At 46.0% G+C, this 23910-nt stretch overlaps 1 protein-coding gene across 1 annotated transcript in view; it reads right to left on the reverse strand.

The window, feature by feature from the left end:
- Positions 1–23910, reverse strand: part of LOC124273793 (meckelin-like) — a 34881-nt gene that overhangs the window by 4746 nt on the left and 6225 nt on the right. The window contains exons 5-18 of the mRNA XM_046709101.1: positions 19443–19518; positions 18210–18284; positions 17581–17646; positions 17089–17210; positions 15715–15970; positions 14995–15058; positions 13930–14025; positions 13241–13321; positions 12489–12655; positions 12070–12324; positions 10739–11186; positions 10172–10380; positions 9824–9943; positions 9326–9433 (exon numbers count right to left, since the gene is read on the reverse strand). Of these exons, the coding sequence (XP_046565057.1) occupies positions 9326–9433; positions 9824–9943; positions 10172–10380; positions 10739–11186; positions 12070–12324; positions 12489–12655; positions 13241–13321; positions 13930–14025; positions 14995–15058; positions 15715–15970; positions 17089–17210; positions 17581–17646; positions 18210–18284; positions 19443–19518 (2143 nt within the window). The remainder of the gene's footprint in view (positions 1–9325; positions 9434–9823; positions 9944–10171; positions 10381–10738; positions 11187–12069; positions 12325–12488; positions 12656–13240; positions 13322–13929; positions 14026–14994; positions 15059–15714; positions 15971–17088; positions 17211–17580; positions 17647–18209; positions 18285–19442; positions 19519–23910) is intronic.

Below are 23910 nucleotides of genomic sequence, written 5' to 3' on the forward strand. Positions count from 1 at the left end.
AGCTATCCCCTGAGAGTCAAAGCTTGAGCTGACATCAACAGACCCAGAAGTTCTTGCCACTGACAAAAAGTGCTGGGTTGTGAGAACGCTAGGGGTACCAAGAAAAACTCCAGCGCAGACCTTCCGTTCGTCAAGCCACCACTGAAGGACTGAACAAAGCGGTTGAGGAAGGCGAATCAATTCCTTCGGGTTCAGTTGTCGACCTCGAGATATTAGCGTAGAATCGCTGTATCGGCCAAAGTTGGAGATGGCCTCTGTACGTTGGGGCTTGAGCTGACGTCAGAAGGCCTAGCAACTACTGCCACTGAAGAACGAATGTCTCCTGAGATAAGATACGTTTGAATAGCCAAGCTATCATGACAGTAGTGAAAAAGTGCTGAATTTAGGAGGTTCGTGGCATGGAGATTGTCAGTCAATTGACAGGAATGTTCACATTGTACACAGTGTGATGAAGGTCGTATAATCAGTGATCACAGGAACATATGGTTCACCAAATGAAGTGAATGGCAGAGGTAAAAAGACCAGTGACCCCAGGAATGTTCGTAAGGGTAACATCGATGCCTTCGGACAGTCCGGATACAGTTGCAGTGACCTCTGAACTGAGGGCTTAAGCTAAGAACCGAGTAACCCTAGCCAAAGTGAAAGCGTTCTTGGCGATTCTGTCTGATACCCTCGGTAAACTGTTTCTCTCGTCTGACTGACGAAACTCGACATAATCACTCTTACTGGGAATGTTCATCATCACTTTAAAGGCTGGGATAGTTATCCGCTTCGTGGGACCAAGACCCGTGAAGGTCCGGGTAAGAATGAACCTTCAGTAACCCATGCTTGTCGTAAGAGGCGACTTACGGGATCGGGTGGTCAGGCACATGTCATTGGTTCCCCATTGCGCAGATAGATGCCACCATATAGCTGGAATATTGCTGAGTGCGGCGTAAAACTAAACTCACTCACTCACTCGTGGGACCAAGACAAGTCTGTCAGGGCACTTCATAGTCATCATCAAAAGTCTACGGTAAACAAACAGTAGCCCGCCATTGCAAATGCTACCCACAATGCAATAGTGACAAAAAACCGGACAACACGGTCTTCGGTTAACTAGACGAGTCCCAACCCATAAAATCCGGGTTAAGGGACGCTAGCTACTTGACAAAACATCACTGCTGGTACCACAAGCAGAAACTTTTACAAACCTGGAGAGGTTATGAATTCTTTGAAGAAAAGTCCTCCTTGGGGTACATATAAGCATTAAAATGTCCATTTTAAAAGCCTACGACAGTTGTAACAATATTTCAATAAAATATTTTACCAAACAAAAAACTCGTTATGTGTGGTGAGACCACCCCTACAGGGCCCCGTAGAGGGCCCCCGAGAGGCCCCTACAGCCAAGAGCAGGTAACTCTGGCTGTGTACCTGCGACCTCACTTTTCATGCTGAACGGTCAGACAGAATGAGGGGAGGTGGGCAGCATTACTCCAAGGAGGACTTTTCTTCAAAGAATTCATAACCTCTCCAGGTTTGTAAAATTCTTTTCAGAAGAAGTCCTCCTTGGGTACACATATACATAAGACAGACTCCCCAACGATGTTGAGTCGAGTGGTATTCTGTCTGCCTAACATACCCCTAGTTCAGTCGAAGGCACAGCCGAAGCCGCCATACAGAGAGAGAAAGTACACTCACCTAGTCACCCGACCGCTGATGTCAATCAGGGCGCAGGCGGCAAAGCGGAAAAGGAGCCTAGCCGATAGGCTATTGGTGGAATTTATAAAGGCGGACGCAAGTCCCACCCCAACCATCAAAATGGGAGGGAAAGTATGGGCGCAGTCCAATATATATCCTCAGCAACCCAAACCAGCGCTGGTGCAGGGATGAACACAGTGACTGTAGCGGTGATAATCGCTACATACGGTAAAACCACCACCAATGTGATACCACCACCGATAAAAAATTGAGGAATTTATTAACACCTACACCATGAGAAAAGCAAACGTGATTTCTAAGGCTCATTCGCCAGAGAATCACCGCACTGCTTACTGGTGAGAACTGTCTGGCCAAACCGAACACGCCTCCCCGCGGAGTGTTTGTCCAGCTGATAGTGGCGGATGAACGCATTCGATTCGGCTCCAGATAGCCGCTGAGCAGATCTCCTCAATGGGCAGTGCCGCTGTATGCATGCTTTTTGATGTCGCCACTGCCCTAACCGGTCGAGCCTTTAAAACCCTGAGGGATGGTTAATCCTTTGTAAGAGTAACTCCTCAACAAATGGCAGAGACAAGCCACCTAGATATGGTCTGCTTGTTGGCGGAAGACCAGCCTTTGCCACCGCCATAACAACAGAACAGCTGCTTATCTTTCCTGATAGCGGCCGTTCGTTTGATATAAGCCTTTGAGAGTCTTACGGACATCTAAGACGTGAGCACGCCCGAAGAGAGGTACCGGACGATGGAGGCTGAGTGAAAGCTGGCAGTTCGATAGGCTTCGTTATATGAAAGGGCCAAGCGACCTTAGGACGGTAGGAGTCTGGCAACCGAATACTGACTCTGTCTTTGTGAAAGACAGTCAGAGCAGGATCCGCTGACATCGCATGGATATCACCTACCCGCCTGCCAGACGCACCGCCACAAGAAAGGCAGCCTTCCAACTTAACAGCTGGAGTGAAAGAGACGACAGATTGTGAAAAGAGAGGACCGGACATCCAATCAAGAACTCCATTGACAAGTCCCATCGGGGACTAATCCGCCGGACAGTCGGACGGATTCTGTCCACGCTTGCTAAAAGCTGCTTGTACGAGAGGGTGCTGCCCAAGAGAGCACCGTCGGCAGGGATATGGAAGGCAGAGATTGCGTGGAGTAGCCCCGATAGTAGACGCGCTAAACCGGCTTCTAACCGAGACTGCAAGAACTCCAGTACTTCAATTACAGTTGAAGAAAGGGATCAAGAATCCTCTGCCGACACACCAGCCGCCGCATAACAGGCCCATCTATCCTCATACTGAACGCTTGTCGAACTCTCTCCGCTGCCAGAATTGTGTCTGCAACTGGTGCAGGAATTCCTTCAGCGTGGAGGCGATTCCGACAGAGGCCAGGCCACCCACTGAATCCTGGGATTCGGGTGCGGCGCTCCGTTCTGGGATAGTAAGTCCGGGTCGAAAGGGTAATAGTACAGGAGGCTGAGCCAGAAACCTGAGAAAGTACCGAAACCAGCTTTGAGCCGACCAAAGGGGTGCAAGGAGCACAAGAAGTCGAGCTGGTTGGGTGGCAAGCTGCAAGAGGACTTTGGGAATCAGGGTAGTGGCGGGGACGCCCACAGAACCCTGTCCGTCCAATCGAGCTGGAAAGCGCTCTTGGCGATGGCTCTCGATCCGGTATCCGAGAGCAAAACACCGAATCTGGTTCGTCCCCAGATGCAAACAGATCCACCTGGAACGACCAAGAACAACTGGGGAGATAGCCCGAATATCCCCGATGTGAGCATCCACTCGTCTGCGGGGCCAGGATCACGACGAGAGAGTGCATCTGCTCAACGTTGTCCGCCCTGGAGATAAACAGGCATTACCCGTATGTCAACTGGTCCCACCAGAGCAGAAACTGCCAGGCCTCCTGCAGAAGAGGCGGGGAAACCGTGCAGCCTCTGCTTCAGGATGTAGGTCATTGCATCTGGTTGTCCATCTCGAGACGGACCACCGCGGCCTTGAACCTGCTCGAAGTCGCTTGAACACCAACCTGACTGCTCTCAATTCTAGCACATTGATGTGCAGTTGCGCCGCTCTGTGACCACAGGCCTGAGACCGACAGAGCTTCAGCACGCCCCACCCTGTGGGGAAGCGTCCGTCCTGAATTGAGAGATCTGGCGATGGGATGTCCAAAGGGAGCCCCCTTGATAAATTCCTGCCAGTGTCCACCACCGTAAATGAGGAATTAGCCACCCTGGAGTGTGGAGAATCAACTCAGAACCCTGGGTGTGGACCCACATTCGAAAGCTAGAGCCTGCTGAATGGGTCGCGATCCTCAACCGCTTCATGCCACAAACGATGTCCACCGTTGCGCCATGTTGCCTAACAACTGGAGCCAAGTCCAGCTGAGGCCCTGGGGAACTCGAGAAATTGTAACACAACTCTCTGGACTTTGGTGACGCGGTCCGGAGACAGGAGACTATCCCTCGCTGTCTCGAATCTACCGCTCCCAAGAACACCAGATCCTGGGTGGGAACCAGTTCTGATTTCTTGAGGTTGATAATCCAGCCCAACTTGGTGAGAATACTCATCACAGCAAGTGCTCGCAACCGACTCTAAGTGAGTGGCAAGCGCATCGAAGGAGCCAATCGATCTAGGTAATGCGGTGACAGCACCTGCCCTGTGACCTGGCTACCTGAGCTGAATTAGCATGAGTTTGGTGAACACCCTTGGCGCTGTGGAAATGCCGGCGGGAGTACCGAAACTGATAGCACCTCTCGTCGAAGGAAAACCTTAGGTATTTCGAACTCGGGTGCATAGGGACATGGAAGTACGCGTCTTTGAGGTCGATTGACGGAGCCAATCTCCCTTCTCCACAGACGAAATCACCAACGCAGTGTTTCCATCTTGAAGGACGGCACTCTAACATGTCGTTCAGACCTTGAGGTTTAGAATAGGTCTGAACCCTCCGGTCCTTTTGGTGACAAGGGAAATAAGTTGAGTAAAACCCAACATTTCTTGTCCCACAGGAACCACCTCTATGGCTGCCTTGTCCAGCAACTCGACTGGACCTCGACACGAGCACTTCCGCTTTCTCTAGGGGCAGCCGGGCACTGGAGTGCAACGATCCCGGAGAAGGGGGTGGGTCTGCGCTTCCACTGTGGCATGTGGCCTTCCCCTGAGTGTGGACAGGACCCAGGGATTGGGCGGACTTTTCCCATTTCGACAGGAAGAGGGAAAGCTCTACCACCCACAGGGATATGTGGCAGGAGACATTGAATACCTGACTTTGGCAGTACTCCGACTGCTTGGTCTGGTACCAACAAGGGCTCCGGAGGAATTATAGCTGGGAAGCCGGGGCTGACTTCCCCTTCCTCTGAAAAGGCTGGTGGGCCGCGCCGTGTCTTGCCCTGCTCCCCTGCCTCTGCCCTTACCCCTCCACACTGCAAGGGCTGAGCCCATTTAACAGATTCCTTCGCGCAGCAGCAGAAGGATATCGGAGGAGACAACCGGGGCCGCGAGCGAGACGTGTGAGGCTGTTCCAGCAAGGGCTTAGGAGTCCTTGAAGGTTGAGACAGCCTCAGCGGCCTCCCTCGGACTACTGCAGCTGCCCGGGGAACAGGGTAGAACCCATCCAGAATGGCAGCCAGCAGAGCCTGTTGCGGGCAGGCGGCATACCGCCACGGAAAGCCACAGGTGACGGAGGCCCATCACGCCCGACATCATTTGGCAAGCCGGCCCACCTGATAGAATCGCCGGGTATGGACTGTACCTCCGTTAATTGCTTAGCCAAGGTGGAGGGAGACGAATCTTCCTCCACCCCACCCACATCCAGTAGTTGCCTCTGCAACACCGAGATGTAGGGCGGAATGGATCGCCACTTTGAGGCATTGAACCGCATTGCGTATTGCTCTTCAAAGGATCGATAGGCGGATTTAAGCTGCCTGTAGCGTTAGTCGTGAACGGCGGAAGCCGGCGACCTTGCTTGGCTGAAGCCATGAATTACCTCGACGAACCCCCAGGGCTTAATGGATGCGTGAAACACACCGCCAACCACTGGGGATTGTAGAGGCAAGCCTCCCCGCTGAGGTACCGACGATCAAGTTCTGGCAAATCGAACCTGGACCTGGTACCACAGAGGAGGGGTTGATTACTTCAGACAAGACTGAGGGTAATATACGCGGCCTTGTGTCCCCACCTTGGTGGGAGCAAAGCCTCCCTGGGAGGCCCGAAACTCCTGAGGGTCGGGGCGCCAGTACTGACCACTACCTGGGGCAGGACAGAAGCAATACGCCCCGCATCTGCCTCAGGGGCGACCGAAATGCGAAACCAAAGGCGTATCCAACTCCTCCCGACCCTCATCCTCCTCCATAGCCTCCTCGAATCGATCCTCAATGAGTGAGGTCTCTGTTTCCAGAGAGAGCTCTGAGGGATCATCCGAGGGGTCTACAGAGAGGGACAAAGGCTCGAGCAGAGCCGGGTTGCCCGGCACACCCGACCCAAGACTCGAGACTGAGTCGCGGTGCCGTGATGAGGAAGAGCCCGTGCTGGGATTCCTCAATGGGAGACAAAATGATCCAGACACCGAATGGCCCGGCCAAGCCGGCGCAAGCGGTGGGACCAATTGCGAAGTAGCGGCAACTACAGGGACTGCCAAACTACTAACTACTGGACCAGACCCCGAGCCAAGGCTCGGGCCGGTAGTAGTTACTACAGCGGAGGGGTGGCCAGCAACCGAGACGAAACTCGGAGCCGACGCACCCCCGACAGAAACCCCCACACCAGAGCCTAAGCTGAGGTTGGGAGCACTGCCCGCCATAGACCCGGCACACACACCCGTACCTGGTCGGACGCCACTCTCCTGACGGAGGCCAGCCATCGCGTCAGCCACGAGAGTGTGGACCGAATCCATCTGCTTCTGCAATATATCAGAAAGTAAATCAATTGTTAGCTGGTTAGAAACAGGGACAGGAGGGGGGGAAGGTGCCTGTGATGTTGAGGGGATGGCAGGTGAAGGAGCCGGAGGCCCCGCATCCTTCACCGCTTAGGAGCATCCCCGAAAAGAGAGGAAGCCGCCTTTTTCTTTGTGTTTTTATCTTTGTCTTAGGCTGCTCCTGACCCCAAATGTCCCCCACCTGAAGTAAGGACGCAGAACATGTAATCAGCACGCCTGGACTTGATGAGCGGGGAGAAAGCCTGACACATAGAACAACCTTGTTCGTCATGGGCTTCCTCCGCTAAACAACGTGAAGCAAACCAGGTGGCGATCCTGAGGCTACAAACTGCCGCTACAGGTGACACACCCCTTTGGGCTGCAAAAACAGAACCACGCTATGATAATAGCAAAGGACTGTCACGATATACATAATATAATATGCACACAACAAAACAGAACAAAATACAACGCCCGGGCGATATTTTAACTGTTACAGCAAAGCTATTAAATACTAGCGAAAAGCCATAATAGCTGCCGTGAATGCATGCATAGGTGACACAAAGAGCAACATGTGAGCTTGATGTAAAAGCCAATTTAAAACACTCAAGCAAAACTTACCTAAAGCCTGGAAAAAAAAGGAATTTAGGCAAGTATAATCTACAAAATGAAATATCAGCCCTTTCACAACCCGACTACAAGGCTTTTTCTAAAGCCAGGAGAAGGAAAGCAAACGGGACCACGCGGTCCGCCATCTTGCCTGCCACGTTGGCTGGAGACAGCTTAACACCGGGTAAAAGTTACAACAAATCATGAATGAAAAAAGTCATACAAAGATTCCAGCTAGCGCCCGAGTCATACAGGATTTGACTCTATCTCACTCATCGCTCTCTTATTCGTAGCTTCTTGGACCATGCAATCGACCTACACGGCCGACGACAGCATGAAAAGTGAGGTACGAGGTACACAGCCAGAGTTACCTGCTCTTGGCTGTAGGGGGCCCTCTACGGGGCCCTGTAGGGGTGGTCTCACCACACATAACGAGTTTTTTGTTTGGTAAAATATTTTATTGAAATATTGTTACAACTGTCGTAGGCTTTTAAAATGGACATTTTAATGCTTATATGTACCCCAAGGAGGACTTCTTCTGAAAAAGAATGTGCATTACTAGACCAGCTTGATATTCAGGATATTTTACAATGCTTCATGCTTTACGATGCTGAGTCTTGTTACTACAGACTACTCGAAGCAGCATTATGATGTATAGCTGGGTGTAATCGTGGTCTGTTTCATCATCCTCATCACCCTTTTTACATCATCAAGTTTCTGGACAGAAATGTCAAACCGGGTGGTTGTAGACCTGATATGTATGTCGAAGGGTAGAGTCATTGAATCAAATCGTTCATCAAAGGCGAAGATCGGAAGGTAGATGACAGAAGAATCTTAAAGACCGGGATCGTTAATCGTCGCCGTAATGTAGAGGCCTGCACTACTGACATAACTACTACCTCTGTACGACCTGCAGAAACGATGCACTAACTGGAAGCACCGCACTGGATGGAAGTGTTGATACATGAGAGCGGCGCACTGGAGTAAAACGGCACTCTGGATACGATCGGTGCACTAGTAGATAACAAGGAAGTGTGCTGCATTGGGATGTAGAGACAAGCCAATCAAAAAGCCAAGGTGCGCTCTGAAGCGCTGAACTGAATGAAAGCGGCACATTGGAGTGAACCCTCTATCCGTACATAGACACCGTAGAAGCAGGAAGCGTAACCCCAAAGCCAAGCTGAGCACCGGTAAAAACTGTAGAAATGAGGTATCAATGCTGAAGTTGGAAGAAGTGTTGAAGGTAAACTTGCAGTAGAAAAAGGCACTGCAGGTAACATAGTGTGCGAACTAGCAAACAAATTCATGATGACAGCAGGCGCATAGAGGTAACCAGATGATTCGGCGAATGCTGACAGTTCAGTTCCAAATACTGTTGGAGCGGCGATCTGGTATGGTGTGGCGATTTGGTATGGTTCGGCGACCAGGATCTGTTCTGAGATCTAGGTTGGTTCAACGATCTGGATCGGATAGGTGATCTGGTTTGGCAGGATGATCCGGTTTTGGCCGCGTGATCTAAAGCGCTGAGTCAATCGGGACCGATGCACTCGTCTAAAACGTCGTACCATACAGTAATAGTGTACTGGACTGAAAAGCTGTTACAATCAAACAACAGTTCACTAGGTTGAATCTTTGTTCCAATCGAAACGGAATACTGGTCTGAAGCGTTGATCCAATCAAAAAGGCACACTGGGCTGAAGTGTTGATCCAATCGAAAGCGGCGCACTGGGCTCATTAGTTGGACCGAACGAGAGCGGTGAACTGAATTGAAACGGTGCACTGGCCTCTTCTTCCCCTTGTGAGAGCGATGCACTGGTACAAAGTGCCGTACCGAACTGAAACAACGCTATGGCAGGTCATGCCATCGGAGGGGGGGCAGAGGTCAGGTGGTACAGAGGCCAAGAAGTTTTGATTCAACTTAGCTTACAGCACGTTTCCACATTATGGGTCGAGGAAAGAGAGAGAGGTGCATACCGTGAGATAGGATAAGTTTAAAAATTGCCTCTTTAATAAGGTTTCATTAGTGTCCATTTGTAACAGTTGAAAATCAACCTGAAAGTGTTAAATGTGTGATAGTATAAGTTCAAAAATACCATTTAAATCATACTCACATGGTCAATGAAGGCCTGTAGGAATTTGTTCAGCATGGTGTAGGCCTCGACACTCTTGTCTGTGATCTTGCCCTTGTTCCCTGCCTCTCTATTCCCAGCCATGGCCGTCTACAATGTGAAACAGTGGACACTTAGAGTTGTGCCTGAACTAACCGGGGAGAGTTTCTCACAGCTTCATGCAACGTCCCAGTCATAGCATTGGATGCCAACAAAGGGCTTCCCATTGAGATATCAAACCCAAGACTTGATCAACTGGGCTACTTCCCTTTACAAGGTAAGATGAAAAATAAATGTGTTCTGCTGGTAAACAAAAAAAGAATCAGGGTTCTTCCTGAAACTGTCTCTTAATGTCAAAAGGTATTACTAACAGTTGGCCTTGATGTTGTGATATGTCTGCTCAAACAATGTGGCTTCATCTGTATGACACCACAGAATAAGTATGGCATGTCTTAAATCATTAGCCTCCAATGTAAACTGCGACTATGCCGTATGTCTTACATCTAGAGCTGCAGGGAGGTAGACCTGGTCGTATTTGTCTCGCAGTCTGCTAGGCAGGGTCATCTGGAATGTTTGCTGTTCTGTGTTCGGCATCAGTCCACGTTGGCCACACATGTCTTGCTGCACAACAAAATACAACCTCATTTAACACACGTCTTACTGTTAAACAGAACATCATTTCACTAACTACATTTATCTTACTGCAACACAGCTACATAAGCACAATTGTTTTGCTTTAACAGAAAAAGCCTCACACCAAGAAACCAGGATGTTCGGCACAACAATCCAAGCTTTAACCACCAGTCTACCTCACTCACTCCACATGCTGTCCTAGTAGTCCTCTCTTACCTCCTCCCTCTTCATCATCTGGTGCATCTCCTTCATATCCGTGTCGGCCTTGCCGTGCACGGACCGTCCGTGGATGTAGTAGCCATATGCAGAGTTAGCCATGATGAACAAGCTCACGTTACTCATGGAGCACAAGTCTACAAACTGGCGTACTGGATCCTCAATGAACCTCTCATAGATGAACACGTAGAAGATCCACTGAGTTATGGCTGAAAGGAAATGGTAACACAGTTCTGTAGTTAAAGTTTCCTGAACATTCAATGTAAGATAGTCAGGCTGTGTATTGAACCTGCAAATATTTACAATTCATTTAAGAGACAGTGAGTTTCTCTTCCTTCATTGTTATGGATTACTGCTGAAGATCATTTCTGACTTGGAACATCCCAATATCACTCCAACTAATACCAGATCAAATGATATGCACTTCTGGTAAATAGATCCAGCATTATATATTGCAACACCTTCTTGTATATTATGATACTCATATTGTGTAAACACCGTACCTAGAATCAGTTAAACCCTCACACGGCCATGGGCACACATTCCTATATACAGCTACACACTCACCAACCAAGAGGTAGACAAGAACAGCGACGGCGTATCTGTATACGTAGGACTGTTGACTCTGGTAATCTGCAGCATTCTTCAACACGCTTCCATCAGGATCCATTGTAGCAACATTTTCGAACCCCACCACTTTCAGGAAGAACACGACAGCAAACACCTGAAGCACAGGGCTAATTTTTCTTGTTGCCTGAATTTCATTCCATTCATTTGCCACAAAATATGTCCGCCAGATTGACACAGGAGTTCCTCCAGATTTCCGGCCATCCTTTGATGTTTCCTGGACACCTTTGGGTCGCTCCCAGTCTATGAGGAAGATGTCTGTGGTGCACTGTAAAACCATCATGTGGATGATGCTGAGAGTCTTCAGGGCAAAGGATGATCCGAACAGGGCGAGCCAGTCTTCCAGGGCCTGACCTGATGGGTGGACCAGGTATACTGCATTCTGTCTCTGAAACAAATACTTGCACTTAGTATAACACTCCAAGCTGGTAGTCTCCCGCACCATGTAGGTGGGTTCAACAGAAGATGGGTAGTCTCCCACACCATGTAGGTGGGGTTCAACAGCTCAACAGCTGAGTGGCGCTCTGAATGGCATCTGTCTTCCACACCATGTAGGTGGGTTCAGTGGTCTGAGTGGCAATCCCCAAGCCATGTAGGTGGGTTCAACAGCTGTGGTCATAATGGCTCTACACACCATGTAGGTGGGTTCAACAGCTGTGGTCTGAGTGGCGCCATGCTAGCCATCCAAGACCGCATTCTCCCATATTGCACACATCAATAATGACCACCCAAAGTTAATACCCATGGTTTAAAAGGTACTGCACACCAGAGCTGTTTTATTTTCTTTGAAGCCAAACATCATCCGACATTCACTTTGACAAAAGCACACACACAATCATAAACTGCCTGTGACAGAGCAAGGGTGAGGTTGTTAAAGGCTGAAACATTCAAGCTATGCATACTGGCTTGTCAATATTGGAACCTGGTCCTGGTAAACCAGTTGTGGGGTGTATAGCCAGGGAAGTTGGCTTTACTTGAGACCCTCTTACGTTTCAATAATGAAAGCCTGGCATTTGTTTGTTTATTGTTTAATGCTTCACTCAGCAATATTCCACCAACATAGTGGCAGTCTGTAAATAATCGAGTCTGGAGCAGACAATCCAGTGATCAACAGGATGAGCATCTATCTACGCATTTGGGATACGATAACGTATGTCAGCGAGCCTGACCACCCGATCCTGTAGTTGCCTCTTATGACAAGCATAGGTTGCTAAAGATCAATTCTAAACCAGACCTTCACGGGTAGAAGCCTGGCAGTTTGAGACACATACCTTGTAGAAGATGAGCCAGTAGAAGGAAATCCCGAATGTGATGATGAAGAAAGTGTTGGCTAGAGAGCCAGCCAGGTAGAAGATGAAGTTGATGATGGTGGGGAAGTCAATGGCAGCTCTGCGGCCCCGTTTCGACCACACCCATGTCCTGTAGCCTGCGTACAACACTGACAACGTACCTAGTGTACCGGTGGCAATCTGGAAGTCGCGAGTATACTTCCCCTGGTCCATTGAGTAGGTGACGCTGAATGACACCTGAAGGGACATTAACGTGGAGGGATATAATATTCAGTGACTGTTGCCACTGGTCAAGTAACCTCAACTTGGTCAATACAATAACACAATATTCTACAGAATAGAATGCCAACACTGAGGAACTGATTGACACAATTATCTGACAGTACTAGTGGTACACATACCGAAACCTTCTGACCACCCTGTGCAGCCTCCCTCGCCACCTCGCCGTACGTTATCTTGAAGTATGGAGGGTTGATCTTGCCATCAGTCGTTCCTGCCTGCAGACTCAGGACCAGCTGGATTGACTGTACATATCGCACATAGGTTGCATTGGGTGCAGTCTGCACATCTGGAACAACACCAGCCAGTGAGAGTGAGATGAGACTGGTTCATCAGTTCCAAGAGAAAGCTATGGAGACTAAAAGTTCCAAAGAATACACCACAACAGACTGGAGACATGATAATTGAGTATGGCAAGAGCTAACCCTGATTCCATGACTGTATTCCTGGGAATAACTGGTCATCCATAGCATCAAGTCCTACCCTCTAGTCTGCAAACTGAGCTTTTCACCATTTTTTTCTTGCAAAATTTCCAGCTTACAAAGGTTCATATATTAACACTGGCATTTTCTGAATTGAAAAGTTGCCAATTGAAAGTTTTAAAAAGATTGGGCATTTATAATTTTCAGTTCCCTGGGAGTATGAAACCCAACCTGCCTGAAGGGAAAGATATGGTATGATGTAAAACATCATCTGTTTTATAAACGGCTTGTGCACACTTTTCATTCATAAAATACACAGACTGATTGGGTTATTCAAAACTGTTATTATTTATCCACATTTTTCATCCCATGACAATATGTCAACATCTTGTTAATGTTGTGTAACACAAAGCCACAAGACAACAGAAATCCACAAAAACCATTAAACCTACCTGGTGATGTGGAAGTTGTGATTGTGGCCTCATTGTCAACCAAGAACAATCTTCGAGTGAGCTGCCAGTCTGCCATAGCACCTGAAATAGGAAAATTCATGAAATAACCAAACAGTCTTAAATGTATTTCACAACATTTCTCAAATCAATAATTCAATAAACTGCTTTGTATAACTAAGCAGAAAACTGAAGTAAATGTCTCTTCAAAATGCTTTTTTACATAGGCATGTACTAATAATCATCAATTCCTGATTTACAGTTCCTTACACCCCTGTCCTAGCAGTGCTCCATCTTAACAAGGAAATGTGATTGATCCTGGGGGAGGTGAGGTGAGGTGAAATTGGGTTTAACGTCGTGCTTGAGAATATTTCGCTCATATGACGACGTGCATGCGTGTGTATGTGTATGTGCGGCTGCTTGTACTAGCCCAGACTGAAGCTGGTTTTATAGTGCTAGCCCACTGAGATACCATGCCGCAGTGAAGCATGAATACCCCACTCAGACACATTATACTGACTCCGAGCCGACCAGTCCTTGATGTACCCATTAATGCCGAGCGTCAGGCAGGGACCAACAAGTACCATATTTTAACGTCTTTTGGTATGACGCGGTCGGGGATCGAACCCGCGACCTTCCGCTCTAACCACTACACCATGGAGGCGGTGTTCCTGGGGGAGGAAGCAACATACCATCATTGACTCTGCGGCCAGACACGTCTCTGTAGTTGCTGATGAGCAAGGGGACCTTGTAGAGTCGTCTCTCAGTACCGTCTGTGTAGTCCAGGTCTAGGTCAGCAGTCAAGGGCACATAACTCTTACCTCCATCTGATTTACGGGGGTGAGTGAGTGAGTTAAAATTTAAAGTCACATCGGCAGTATTTTTAAGCCATATGATGACTAAAAGTTAGTAAAACATGTTAACTATAGCTGATTTACATAACAACCTTCTGTAGAAACCCAGTGTAGGGATGACATATTCTGCTTTCAATACAGTTCAACAGTGTTTGAAATCAACCAGCAACGTTATCTCATGTTAGAATAAAATAATTCAGGAGCAAAATCAAGACTCTCTTAATTTAAAAAAAAAAGGGTCCAGATGACAGAAGATAGAAATCCATCAATGCCATTGGATTTCCGCTTCCATAGCTCTAAGAGTCATTCATTATTGTGTTATATCTGACCAAAAGAATTTCGGATAGCTTCATAAATACAGCTTCCCAAGACAATAGAGTTAACTGACTATAAAAGTCCACTTTCCAACATGGCAATCTTCACAGTTAGTTGTTCAGGCAATTCTATGTATAGCATATAGTCAATAATAGGATTTGCAAAGCAGACTTTTCATGCCTTTTATGAAGATGCTCAAGTCCTGTCCTACAATCAACATGCACTGATGTCTGGGACAAGGAATGTGAAACTTTTCTCCTCCTATTGACTTGGAACAGGTAGTCTTGACTCAATACTGCCATGTTGGTTGAAGGAAATGCAAGTGATATGAATGGTGAAATCTGATTGGTAAATAAAATGGACATGAAAAGGACATAACTCATAATAGCCACTGGAGGTGCTATGATAGAGCAATGAATTTAAACCAAATTTGGCAAAGGTGGTGGTTTTTATAGCCTGTTATCTTCCTTTCCTTGTGAAAATGCATGAATACTGCAGATCAGTAAATCAGTATCAACAATACTGGAAGTATCCCCTGCAAGTCTAACAGTACACAGGTCAGTTTCTAGTCAGCCGTGAAAAGGATACAGATATCGAAGAAGTCCAGAGGGTATTTCTTCTGATTCCACAAACTCAGGGCACTGATGGAACACTGTCAACAAATCATTATCACAATTTGCAGTCTATCATCGTGTTACTGTTTGTAAGCTTTTTGTGAGATCTAATCATTAAGTTACATCTAAAGTTTAGTAACATTTAATATACAAAATATGAATGAAGAAATATTAACTATGTGTATAAAGAAATTCTAGTCAGGACCGCTCGAGATTCAGCAGGACAAGTGAGTGTGTGAGTTTAGTTTTACGCTGCTTTCAGCAATATTTCAGCTATATTACGGCAGGGGACACCAGACATGGGCTTCACACACCGTACCCATGTGGAGAATTAAAGTTGGGACTTCAGCATGATGAGCAAATGCCTAAATAACCACGGGATTAACCATGGGGTTACCCAACTGCCCCGGCAGGACAAGCAGATATGTATAGCTTCTCGTCCTTTTGACTGACAAATTCTAGTCCATTTCCAGTGACAGGCACATGCTAGCCTGTTAGTGAGGGAAAAGCAAACATTTAGCGAGGCTAGACGTTATCTCGGTCATTTCACCTAAACGGCCTGTGCTAGGTCAGCAGTGGACCGATTCTACAGATATGACTGATGGCATCTAAACCTGTATTTTATGACATTTCCTTTCCTCATAACTTCTTCAGCTTCAATTTTCAATTGAACAATAAACATTTTTCTACTCACAGATGAAGAAAACACAGTTCCAAATACAAAAGCTGCATTAAGTTGAGTCTCGGTGTTTTCACATAGCTGTATTAGTCCCCCAGTGATGTCTTCCAAACCAAGGAACGTTCCGCCCAGACTGTACCTAGCGACCTTGAACTTCATTGTCATGGGCGGGTCAAATGAGTAGGATGTGGTGATGTCGTTGTTGTAGACAATGTCTTCAGGATCGTCGGTGTAATACAACGTCGGTACAACTGGATTGACAGTGCTGTCACTGACATAGAAGAAGGGGTGTGAGGAAGTGAATATATATGGTTCATGTTCAGTAATTCAAACAGCACAGCTGTATGTCAGTGCATGGAAATAATCATGATCAATCGAAATGTTAGTGTAATGTAACTAAAACATATTCTCTACATACTAGTGGGTGAATTTAGAAGACACTGCAGAAGATTAAGGGGAATCTTGCAATAAATACTGAGATTGCTCATTCAAGCTATTCAGGTACCAAGGTGAAGGTCACAGATGACTGTGGTCATCCAGTATTGTTAGCTTCACCGCCCTTGTCAACTGACCACATGATTACCTCTTGGTTCATAGCATGGATTCACACAGCTTTGACACATGAAATGATCTAAAACATCTGGTGGCCTGTTGAAAACTGTTTCACTTTTTCTAAAATTGCGCTTTCAAAAATCCTAATAAGGTTGTCTCTTGTTTAGTGGCAATTCAAAGGACTGAATCAAAAGTATCCTCAGTATGTTAACAACCACATAACCCAAACAGAACTGTGGTTCAGGGGATACAGAAAATGTACCTGTAATCAACATTTTCCACATTAACAGTTGCAGCTATCAAGACCAGACCACTTCATTTCTGAACATTGGCAAATTCATGCATGTCTGCTAGCCCCTGACCACTAATTTGTGCTGAGGGTAAGCAAAATTCCAATGATGCCTAGTAGCTTTAGAGGCTTTACTTCTGAGTGAGTGAGTGAGTGAGTTGGGCTTTACGACGCTTATAGCAATGTTCCAGCAATATCATGGCAGGGGACACCAGAAATGGGCTTCACACATTGTACCCATGTGGGGAATCGAACCCGGGTCTTCAGCGTCACGAGTGAACGCTTTAACCACTAGGCTACCCCACCGCACCCTTTAATTCTGAACCAGTTCTTACTTACAACTGTAACTATAGTGTAAGTACAAAGAGTTAACACTTTTGTGTTGTTTGTGCAGGACAAGTTACAACCTGACGATTGGTGGAATATGGTTTACATACGACCTCCAACCAGACACAACAAACGCTGTTTACCATATTGTGAGTTTGACCATGAGCAATACTGCATGGGTTATCTGTATTTCTTAAACATACTCTCTAGAGTTCACTCACACTGGTATTTTCTCCAGCAGGGTGCAGGCCTGTTCACTTCCTGTTCGAGAGGATCCACGATCATATAAAAGGAGCACACACATGTTGGCAAGTTGTTGACATGCTGTCACGTTGCTGTAAGACTGAAGGAAGAAATGACATCATTCAGTTCAGATAATGATGAGCCTTCTGTCTATGGCTAATAGAGCATGTGCCATTAAGTCCTCTATCTGACATTGAACCTTGAACTTATCCATACATGAGCGAAGCACATTCAGTATTATTTCAAGCATGTGAAGATTTGGACTAAATCTGAAAGTTCAGTTTTAATCGTTTTAATCATGGCAATAGTGTCCCTATAAAAACTGTAGACATTAAAATGTCTAGATCAACAAATTATCACAGCAAAATAATTGCTATTGTATTTCAGTATCAAAACACAATCATCCGTATAGTTAGAAGTCTAGATCAAATATATTTCCTAGCATAATGCACATTGTTGAACATTCTTACTTCACAAAGAACTTTAGCAGCTCTCAGGTTTTCCTCAAAGTATTTGGACTTGACAGACCCACCAGCCTGAAGGGAGAGATAAACAACATTGACAGGGGATAACAGACAACACTGCTTTGTATTACAATATGGTCACAAATTTCACAAAGTACAGTTAGTATTTTGTTATTGTCTTCAGGTACTGCTGTCAGGGGCTATGGGTTGGTTGGTTGGTTGGATGGTTGGTTGGTTGGTGTTAAATGCCGCACTCAGCAATAATCCAGCTATATGGTGATGGTCTGTAGATAATTGAGTCTGGACCAGATACTCCAGTGATCAACAGCATGAGCATCGATCTAGTTGCCTTTTACAAGCATGGGTTGCTGAAGACTGGGTGTATTTTAGCAGGGAAGGGGTGTGGTGTATTCTCTTACTGAACCAACCATGTGATTGTGAAAGTCAGTTGATAATACACAGCTTAGAAACTGGTCATTTATTACAGGTGTGGGTACATGATGGCATGATAAATGACACAGTTCTCAGTTTTCAAATAAAAATAATATTATCTGAACATTATTATACATTATATGGTTAAAAAGTTACCTTGTGAAAACTTTTTAAACAATTAAACTAAAATTTGCAAATCTCACCTCAAGTGGAATATTGTATAGGGTGGGATCATCATTTGGAATTGTGTCTGTACTTTTAAAACAATAACCATTTGCCTGAAACAAGATCAACAGTATTGAATATTTTATGCAAGCTTCAGCATTGTTTTGCCTAAAAACATTCAAGTCAAATAGAAATTGTCCATTCTTTGATATTATGAAATCAAATAGTAAAAATCAGTAACTGAAATATATCTATCTATCTTCTAAACTGCTAACAGAACATGTGACAGAGATAGATCATTGAAACACTCCATTTCAGTGTGAACAAAATAAACTTGCAATCAGTGTACAGAGTATGATTGGTGCACAACTACTGTCAGGTGTTATATACAATTATAGGTTGGTTGGTTTGTTGTTCAACGCCCAATCAGCAATATTCCAGCTAAATGGCATAATAATCGAATCTGGACCTGACAATCCAGTGATCAACAGCATGAGCATCAATCTACACAAATGGGATACACTAACATACATGTGTCAACCAAGTCAGTGAGCCTGACCACCCGATCCCGTTAGTCTTCTCTTGTGGCAAGCATGGGTTACTGAAGACTAATTCTAACCTGGATCTTCATGGGTCACATATACCGGTATATAGGAGACACTGGAACATTATATAGGTACAGAATGTTGTTCGTGATCTCACTTCAACAAAACCTGACTGTCACATGATCTCACTTCAACAAAACCTGACTGTCACATGATCTCACTTCAACAAAACCTGACTTGTCACATGATCTCACTTCAACAAAACCTGATTGTCACATGATCTCACTTCAACAAAACCTGACTGTCACATGATCTCACTTCAACAAAACCTGACTGTCACATGATCTCACTTCAACAAAACCTGACTGTCACATGATCTCACTTCAACAAAACCTGATTGTCACATGATCTCACTTCAACAAAACCTGACTGTCACATGATCTCACTTCAACAAAACCTGACTGTCACATGATCTCACTTCAACAAAACCTGACTGTCACATGATCTCACTTCAACAAAACCTGACTGTCACATGATCTCACTTCAACAAAACCTGACTGTCACATGATCTCACTTCAACAAAATCTGACTGTCAAGTGATCTCACTTCAACAAAACCTGACTGTGACATGATCTCACTTCAACAAAACCTGACTGTCAAGTGATCTCACTTCAACAAAACCTGACTGTCAAGTGATCTCCCTTCCATGTGACATGTCCACATTACCTCATTGGTTGCTGCATCACAAACACATGTGTAAAGCTCTGATCGGATACCAAGGATCTTGTTACAGCGAACACATCTGAAATATTCATGGAAAACAATTGAAACTTTAATAGCACGTATTATTTACTGTAGGGATTGAATTATTCACCAATACCTTCAACATCAATTACACTTCAGTACTTAAATTATCGGTTTGTGGAACAGGAACGGGTGAAGTGCTACCATTACAGAGCCCCCTGGTGGAACACGAGGATATGATGATAGTAATGGGTGCATTGGCAGCATATAGTCTCTAGTCTGGACATATTACATGTCCTCAAACAGGAAAACGAGGTGCAATGTGTAATGCAAGATGTTTTAGAGTTGTATGTCAATCTTACAATTTATTGTTATATAAACCGACACCAGTGGTTTGTCAGTCATTAACTTAATAACTATTGCATCACAAGATCTAAGGTGATACCCAACTCTTACTTTCTGCTCAGAAATGTTTAGGCTGGGAATAAAATGTGTCCAAATAAAGGATTGCAAGAGAAATATGTAATTTTCTGACTAAAATTGATATTTTATACTTATCCTGACTCATGCTAAATGCTTGAATCCTTCTTGCGAATGAACACTTGAAATCCCTTGAAGTTCCCTTCTAAAAAGCAGACGTAAAATTATCACTCACCCACGAGTGGCCTCACTTGCCTCCTTGGCGTCCTTTTGGTCACATGACCAGCCATGTTTTGTCACTCTCTCCGTATGTATGCCCGACACCCAGATTTACAGGGAAATCCAGAGTGCCATGAGAGGGGAGGTTGGGAGGGCTGACCTCATGAGTCAGGATAAGTATAAAATATCAATTTTAGTCAGAAAATTACATATTTTCCCTTATCCTGACTCATGCTAAATGCTTGCAGAATCCATCAGAATCGGTGGTGGGTCAGGCCACTTCTGGATTCACTGGCTGTTGATTTACGTCCTGTATTACCCCCCATGGGAACTTATGATGGACTGCTGATAATTCTGTTATTTCAACTTCCTCTGATGAGTTTGGGGGGAACCACAACTTGTCAGATTTCTTCCGAAACTTCTCCTGACATTTTCATGTGGATTTTAGATATACTAACGTTCCATTAGTTATCTATTGCAACTCCATCTCTTGATGCGCGTATCAAGTGGAGATGCGACCCTTCTTCATGTACAAGTATGTCCTATACAAGTACAGGGTCTATCACTCATGCTAGTTAGTCCTAGACATGTGCATGTACTTTAACCATTTGCTCTCCAGAGCGTTGGTTTACATAAGTCAAGTGATAAAAGGGTGAGATTTTTCTCAGCGCCTTTGTGGAACCGTTAGTTGTTGTGCTACAACAAGTGGCCCAAACTGGTGAATGCCTGAGAAGTCTTCGGTGGCAATGTCTATGAGGTAGTGGTTGGCCCTCCATTATTGTTGAAATCGAGCAGTTTCCATGCAGAGCAAGTGTAGTCGCCAGGGCTCTGACTTCGTGGAGATTGGAGGCTCGTGAAGGCTCAAGTCCTGCTGCGTTGTAGGCCCTTAGTATGACGGCTCTCATCCAAACTGATATAGTTGTCTGTGAGACTTCCGTCTCAGTGGATAAGGGGATGAATAGGCGCTTAAATTTTCGTCCCCTTGTTTTTGTCCTTTGTAGGTAGACTTTTAGTGCTCTGACAGGGCATAAGGATAGATCCTGTGTATCCTGTGGCCCAAGGACTGTAGAGAGTGCTGGGATGTGGAACTGTCTGTCAGGCTGGCCGGGCAGTTGGTTCTTGGCAATGAAGTCCCATCTCAGTCCTAGATGTAAGATGTCACGATGTCTTGATTCAAATCGTGTTCTTTCAGAGTCCAGAGCATGTATTTCTGACATCCGTGCTGCTGTTGCTAGGGCAATCAGGAACAGCGTTTTCTGTGTCAGTAGTTCAAAGGATGTCCGTTCTAGAGGCTCTGAGCATCACTGGTGAGATGTTGTAGAACTACGTTGAGATCCCAGGCAGGAGCCTTGAATTTCTTTTGTTGGTCTTCCAACTTGAACTAGCATAGTAGTGCCAGTATCTCTGGTACTTTGGTCAGCTTAACACCCATCTTCAAGGTGATAACTGAGCTGAGAGCAGCCAGGTACGTTGAGAGTGTTGAACCTTTTAAGTGTCTCGCCTGTCGCAAATGACACAGGTATTCCGCCACTTGAGGATGGGTTGCTTTTACCGCTGTAAGGCCTTTCCTCGTTGCATCCTGTTCAAATCTCTGCCACTTCTCGTTGTACAAGTTGCGAGTTGATCTGCCTAGAGCTAGTGTCACTGCTTTCGCTGCTCTGGCGGAGTACCCTCAAGTCTTCAGGCAAGCTTTGATACGTTCCACGCGTGTAGCTGGAACAAAGCCGGATTCCCGTGAGCTTGCTTGGTGTGTGGATGGACTTGCTGGCCAATAGGGCGCGACCAAAATCAGTTGCAGCGTTGTCGCCTGCTTGATTTTCGGTATTACTTGTGGTAGTAGTGCTGGAGGTGGAAACACATAAGCGTTTAGTTCTTCCCATGAGATGCTTAAAAGCGTCTGTTGCCCATGCCTGAGGATCCAGAAGCGGTGAGACGAATGTTGGTAGTTATCAGTGGAGATCCTATTGTCTGTATGACGCTTCTGTGTGTAACATCCATTCCGTCGGGGATGGTTGTAGTGGACGAGATAGGGCATCTGCTATGACATTCTTTGCTCCTGGAATGTGGCATGCCTTCATGTAGATGTTCAGGTCGTCGATGATGATGAACAGGAGAAAGCTGAGTTGTAGCAGACTTGTTGATCTTGTTGATCCTTGTTTGTTGATGTAGAACGCTACTGTGGAGTTGTCCGTGTGGACCGTGAGTCTTGCGTTCTTTAGTATGCTGGACCAGTGTTGTAAAGCGTTGATCACTGCTTTCATCTCCAACAGGTTGATGTGCAGACTCTGATCCTGACTCGACCACTTCCCTGCTGCCACTTCGTCCGGTAGTATCAGCAGATCCAGACTGTCGAGATGGGCGTTCACAAATATCTGAAGTGGGCGCAGTTGTCATGTCTTGAGCTGAGGTGAGTAGACAGAGCATGCTTTGCCAAGCACGTAGTGCATTGCTTGAGATATCATATGTTGTATCTTGACCCAACGATCCTCTGGGACGACTATGCGATTCACCGGCATGATGAGTCATATTCCTAGAAATTGAAGATCCTGTTTCGGCTCCAGTTCCGACTTGAGGAGATTTACCAGCCATCCTAACTGAGTGAGAAGCCTGATGGTGAAGTCTGAGTTGACTGGGATCTTGATGAACTTGAATTCCGTCGTCCAGGTAAAATGCACTGCGTAGACCTCGACGATGTACATATGTGATAATGGGCTTGGTCACTCGAGTAAACAACGACGATATTCCAAAGGGTAAAACCTTCCACTGGAAGTGATGTCCGTTGAAAAGGAATCTTAGGTATTTCCTTGAGTCTGGATGTATTGGGATGTGTAGGTACGCATCTTGTAGATCTATGCTGGCGAGGTAGTCTGATGGACGAACGAGATGTCGGAGCTGAGGAAGATGTATCATCTTGAATTTTGCTGGTCTGCGGAGATACTCCTGGTTGAACTTCCTCATGTTGTAGATGAGCCGAAACTTCTCCTTGGAATTCTTCTTCGGTACCAGGAAAAATGGGGAGTAAAAACAGGGCGTGATTAGATCTTGATTTATCTCTTCTACTGCATCTTTGTCGAGTAGAGTCTTGATTGGGTCGTCCAGTTTCTCTGTCTGGTCGGCTGCGTAGTTGAAGGCCAGCGGGTTGCTTGTAAGTGGTGGGGTGGCTTCCAACTGTTTCTTGTACCCTCTGCGTAGTATCTGGGATACGTAGTCGTCCTGTAGTATTCCCCAATTCTCCCAGTACCGTTGAAGACGCCTACCCACTGTCGAAGGTTGTACAGGAACGGCTGGGGGTGGAAGACTCCAGTCGTTCCAAACCTGTCCTTCAGCACTTGGTTCCCCTTGGCACCCCTGGGTACTCGTCCTTTTCTGGGGTTACTTCTGGGGGCTCCGGTTGGGCAACGAAAAGAACCTCTTCCTCCTCTTGAGCTGGAATACTTCTTTTCTCTGGACACCTGCAAACTTGGATTTGTTGGAGTAGTGCTGGGTCGTCTGACGAATCACATTTGCCAAGGTATCTATGGGCTTTATCATCATGACCTCCCTTGATTCGTGTGTAACCTCTTTGGCAACTTCTTCAATTCCTCCTCCCGAAGATGGATGATGCTGACCATGGGGCTCTGTATAAGGACTTGGTGAACCGCTCACTCCAGGTGCACAATGACAATAATCCTTGTCTCCTGAGGAGAGTCAGGCCCGCTGATGTGGATGCTAGATGCTCTGACATAAACTGGTGGTCATTTTTCTGAGTCAGTAGCACAGAATATATCGGGTTGTCTTTGGCGGTGGAGTTCTTGAGCTTCGAGATGAGTGC

This window comes from Haliotis rubra, unplaced genomic scaffold (genome assembly GCF_003918875.1).
Source record: "Haliotis rubra isolate DU_JTF1 unplaced genomic scaffold, ASM391887v1 Scf184, whole genome shotgun sequence".
NCBI lineage: Eukaryota > Metazoa > Mollusca > Gastropoda > Lepetellida > Haliotidae > Haliotis > Haliotis rubra.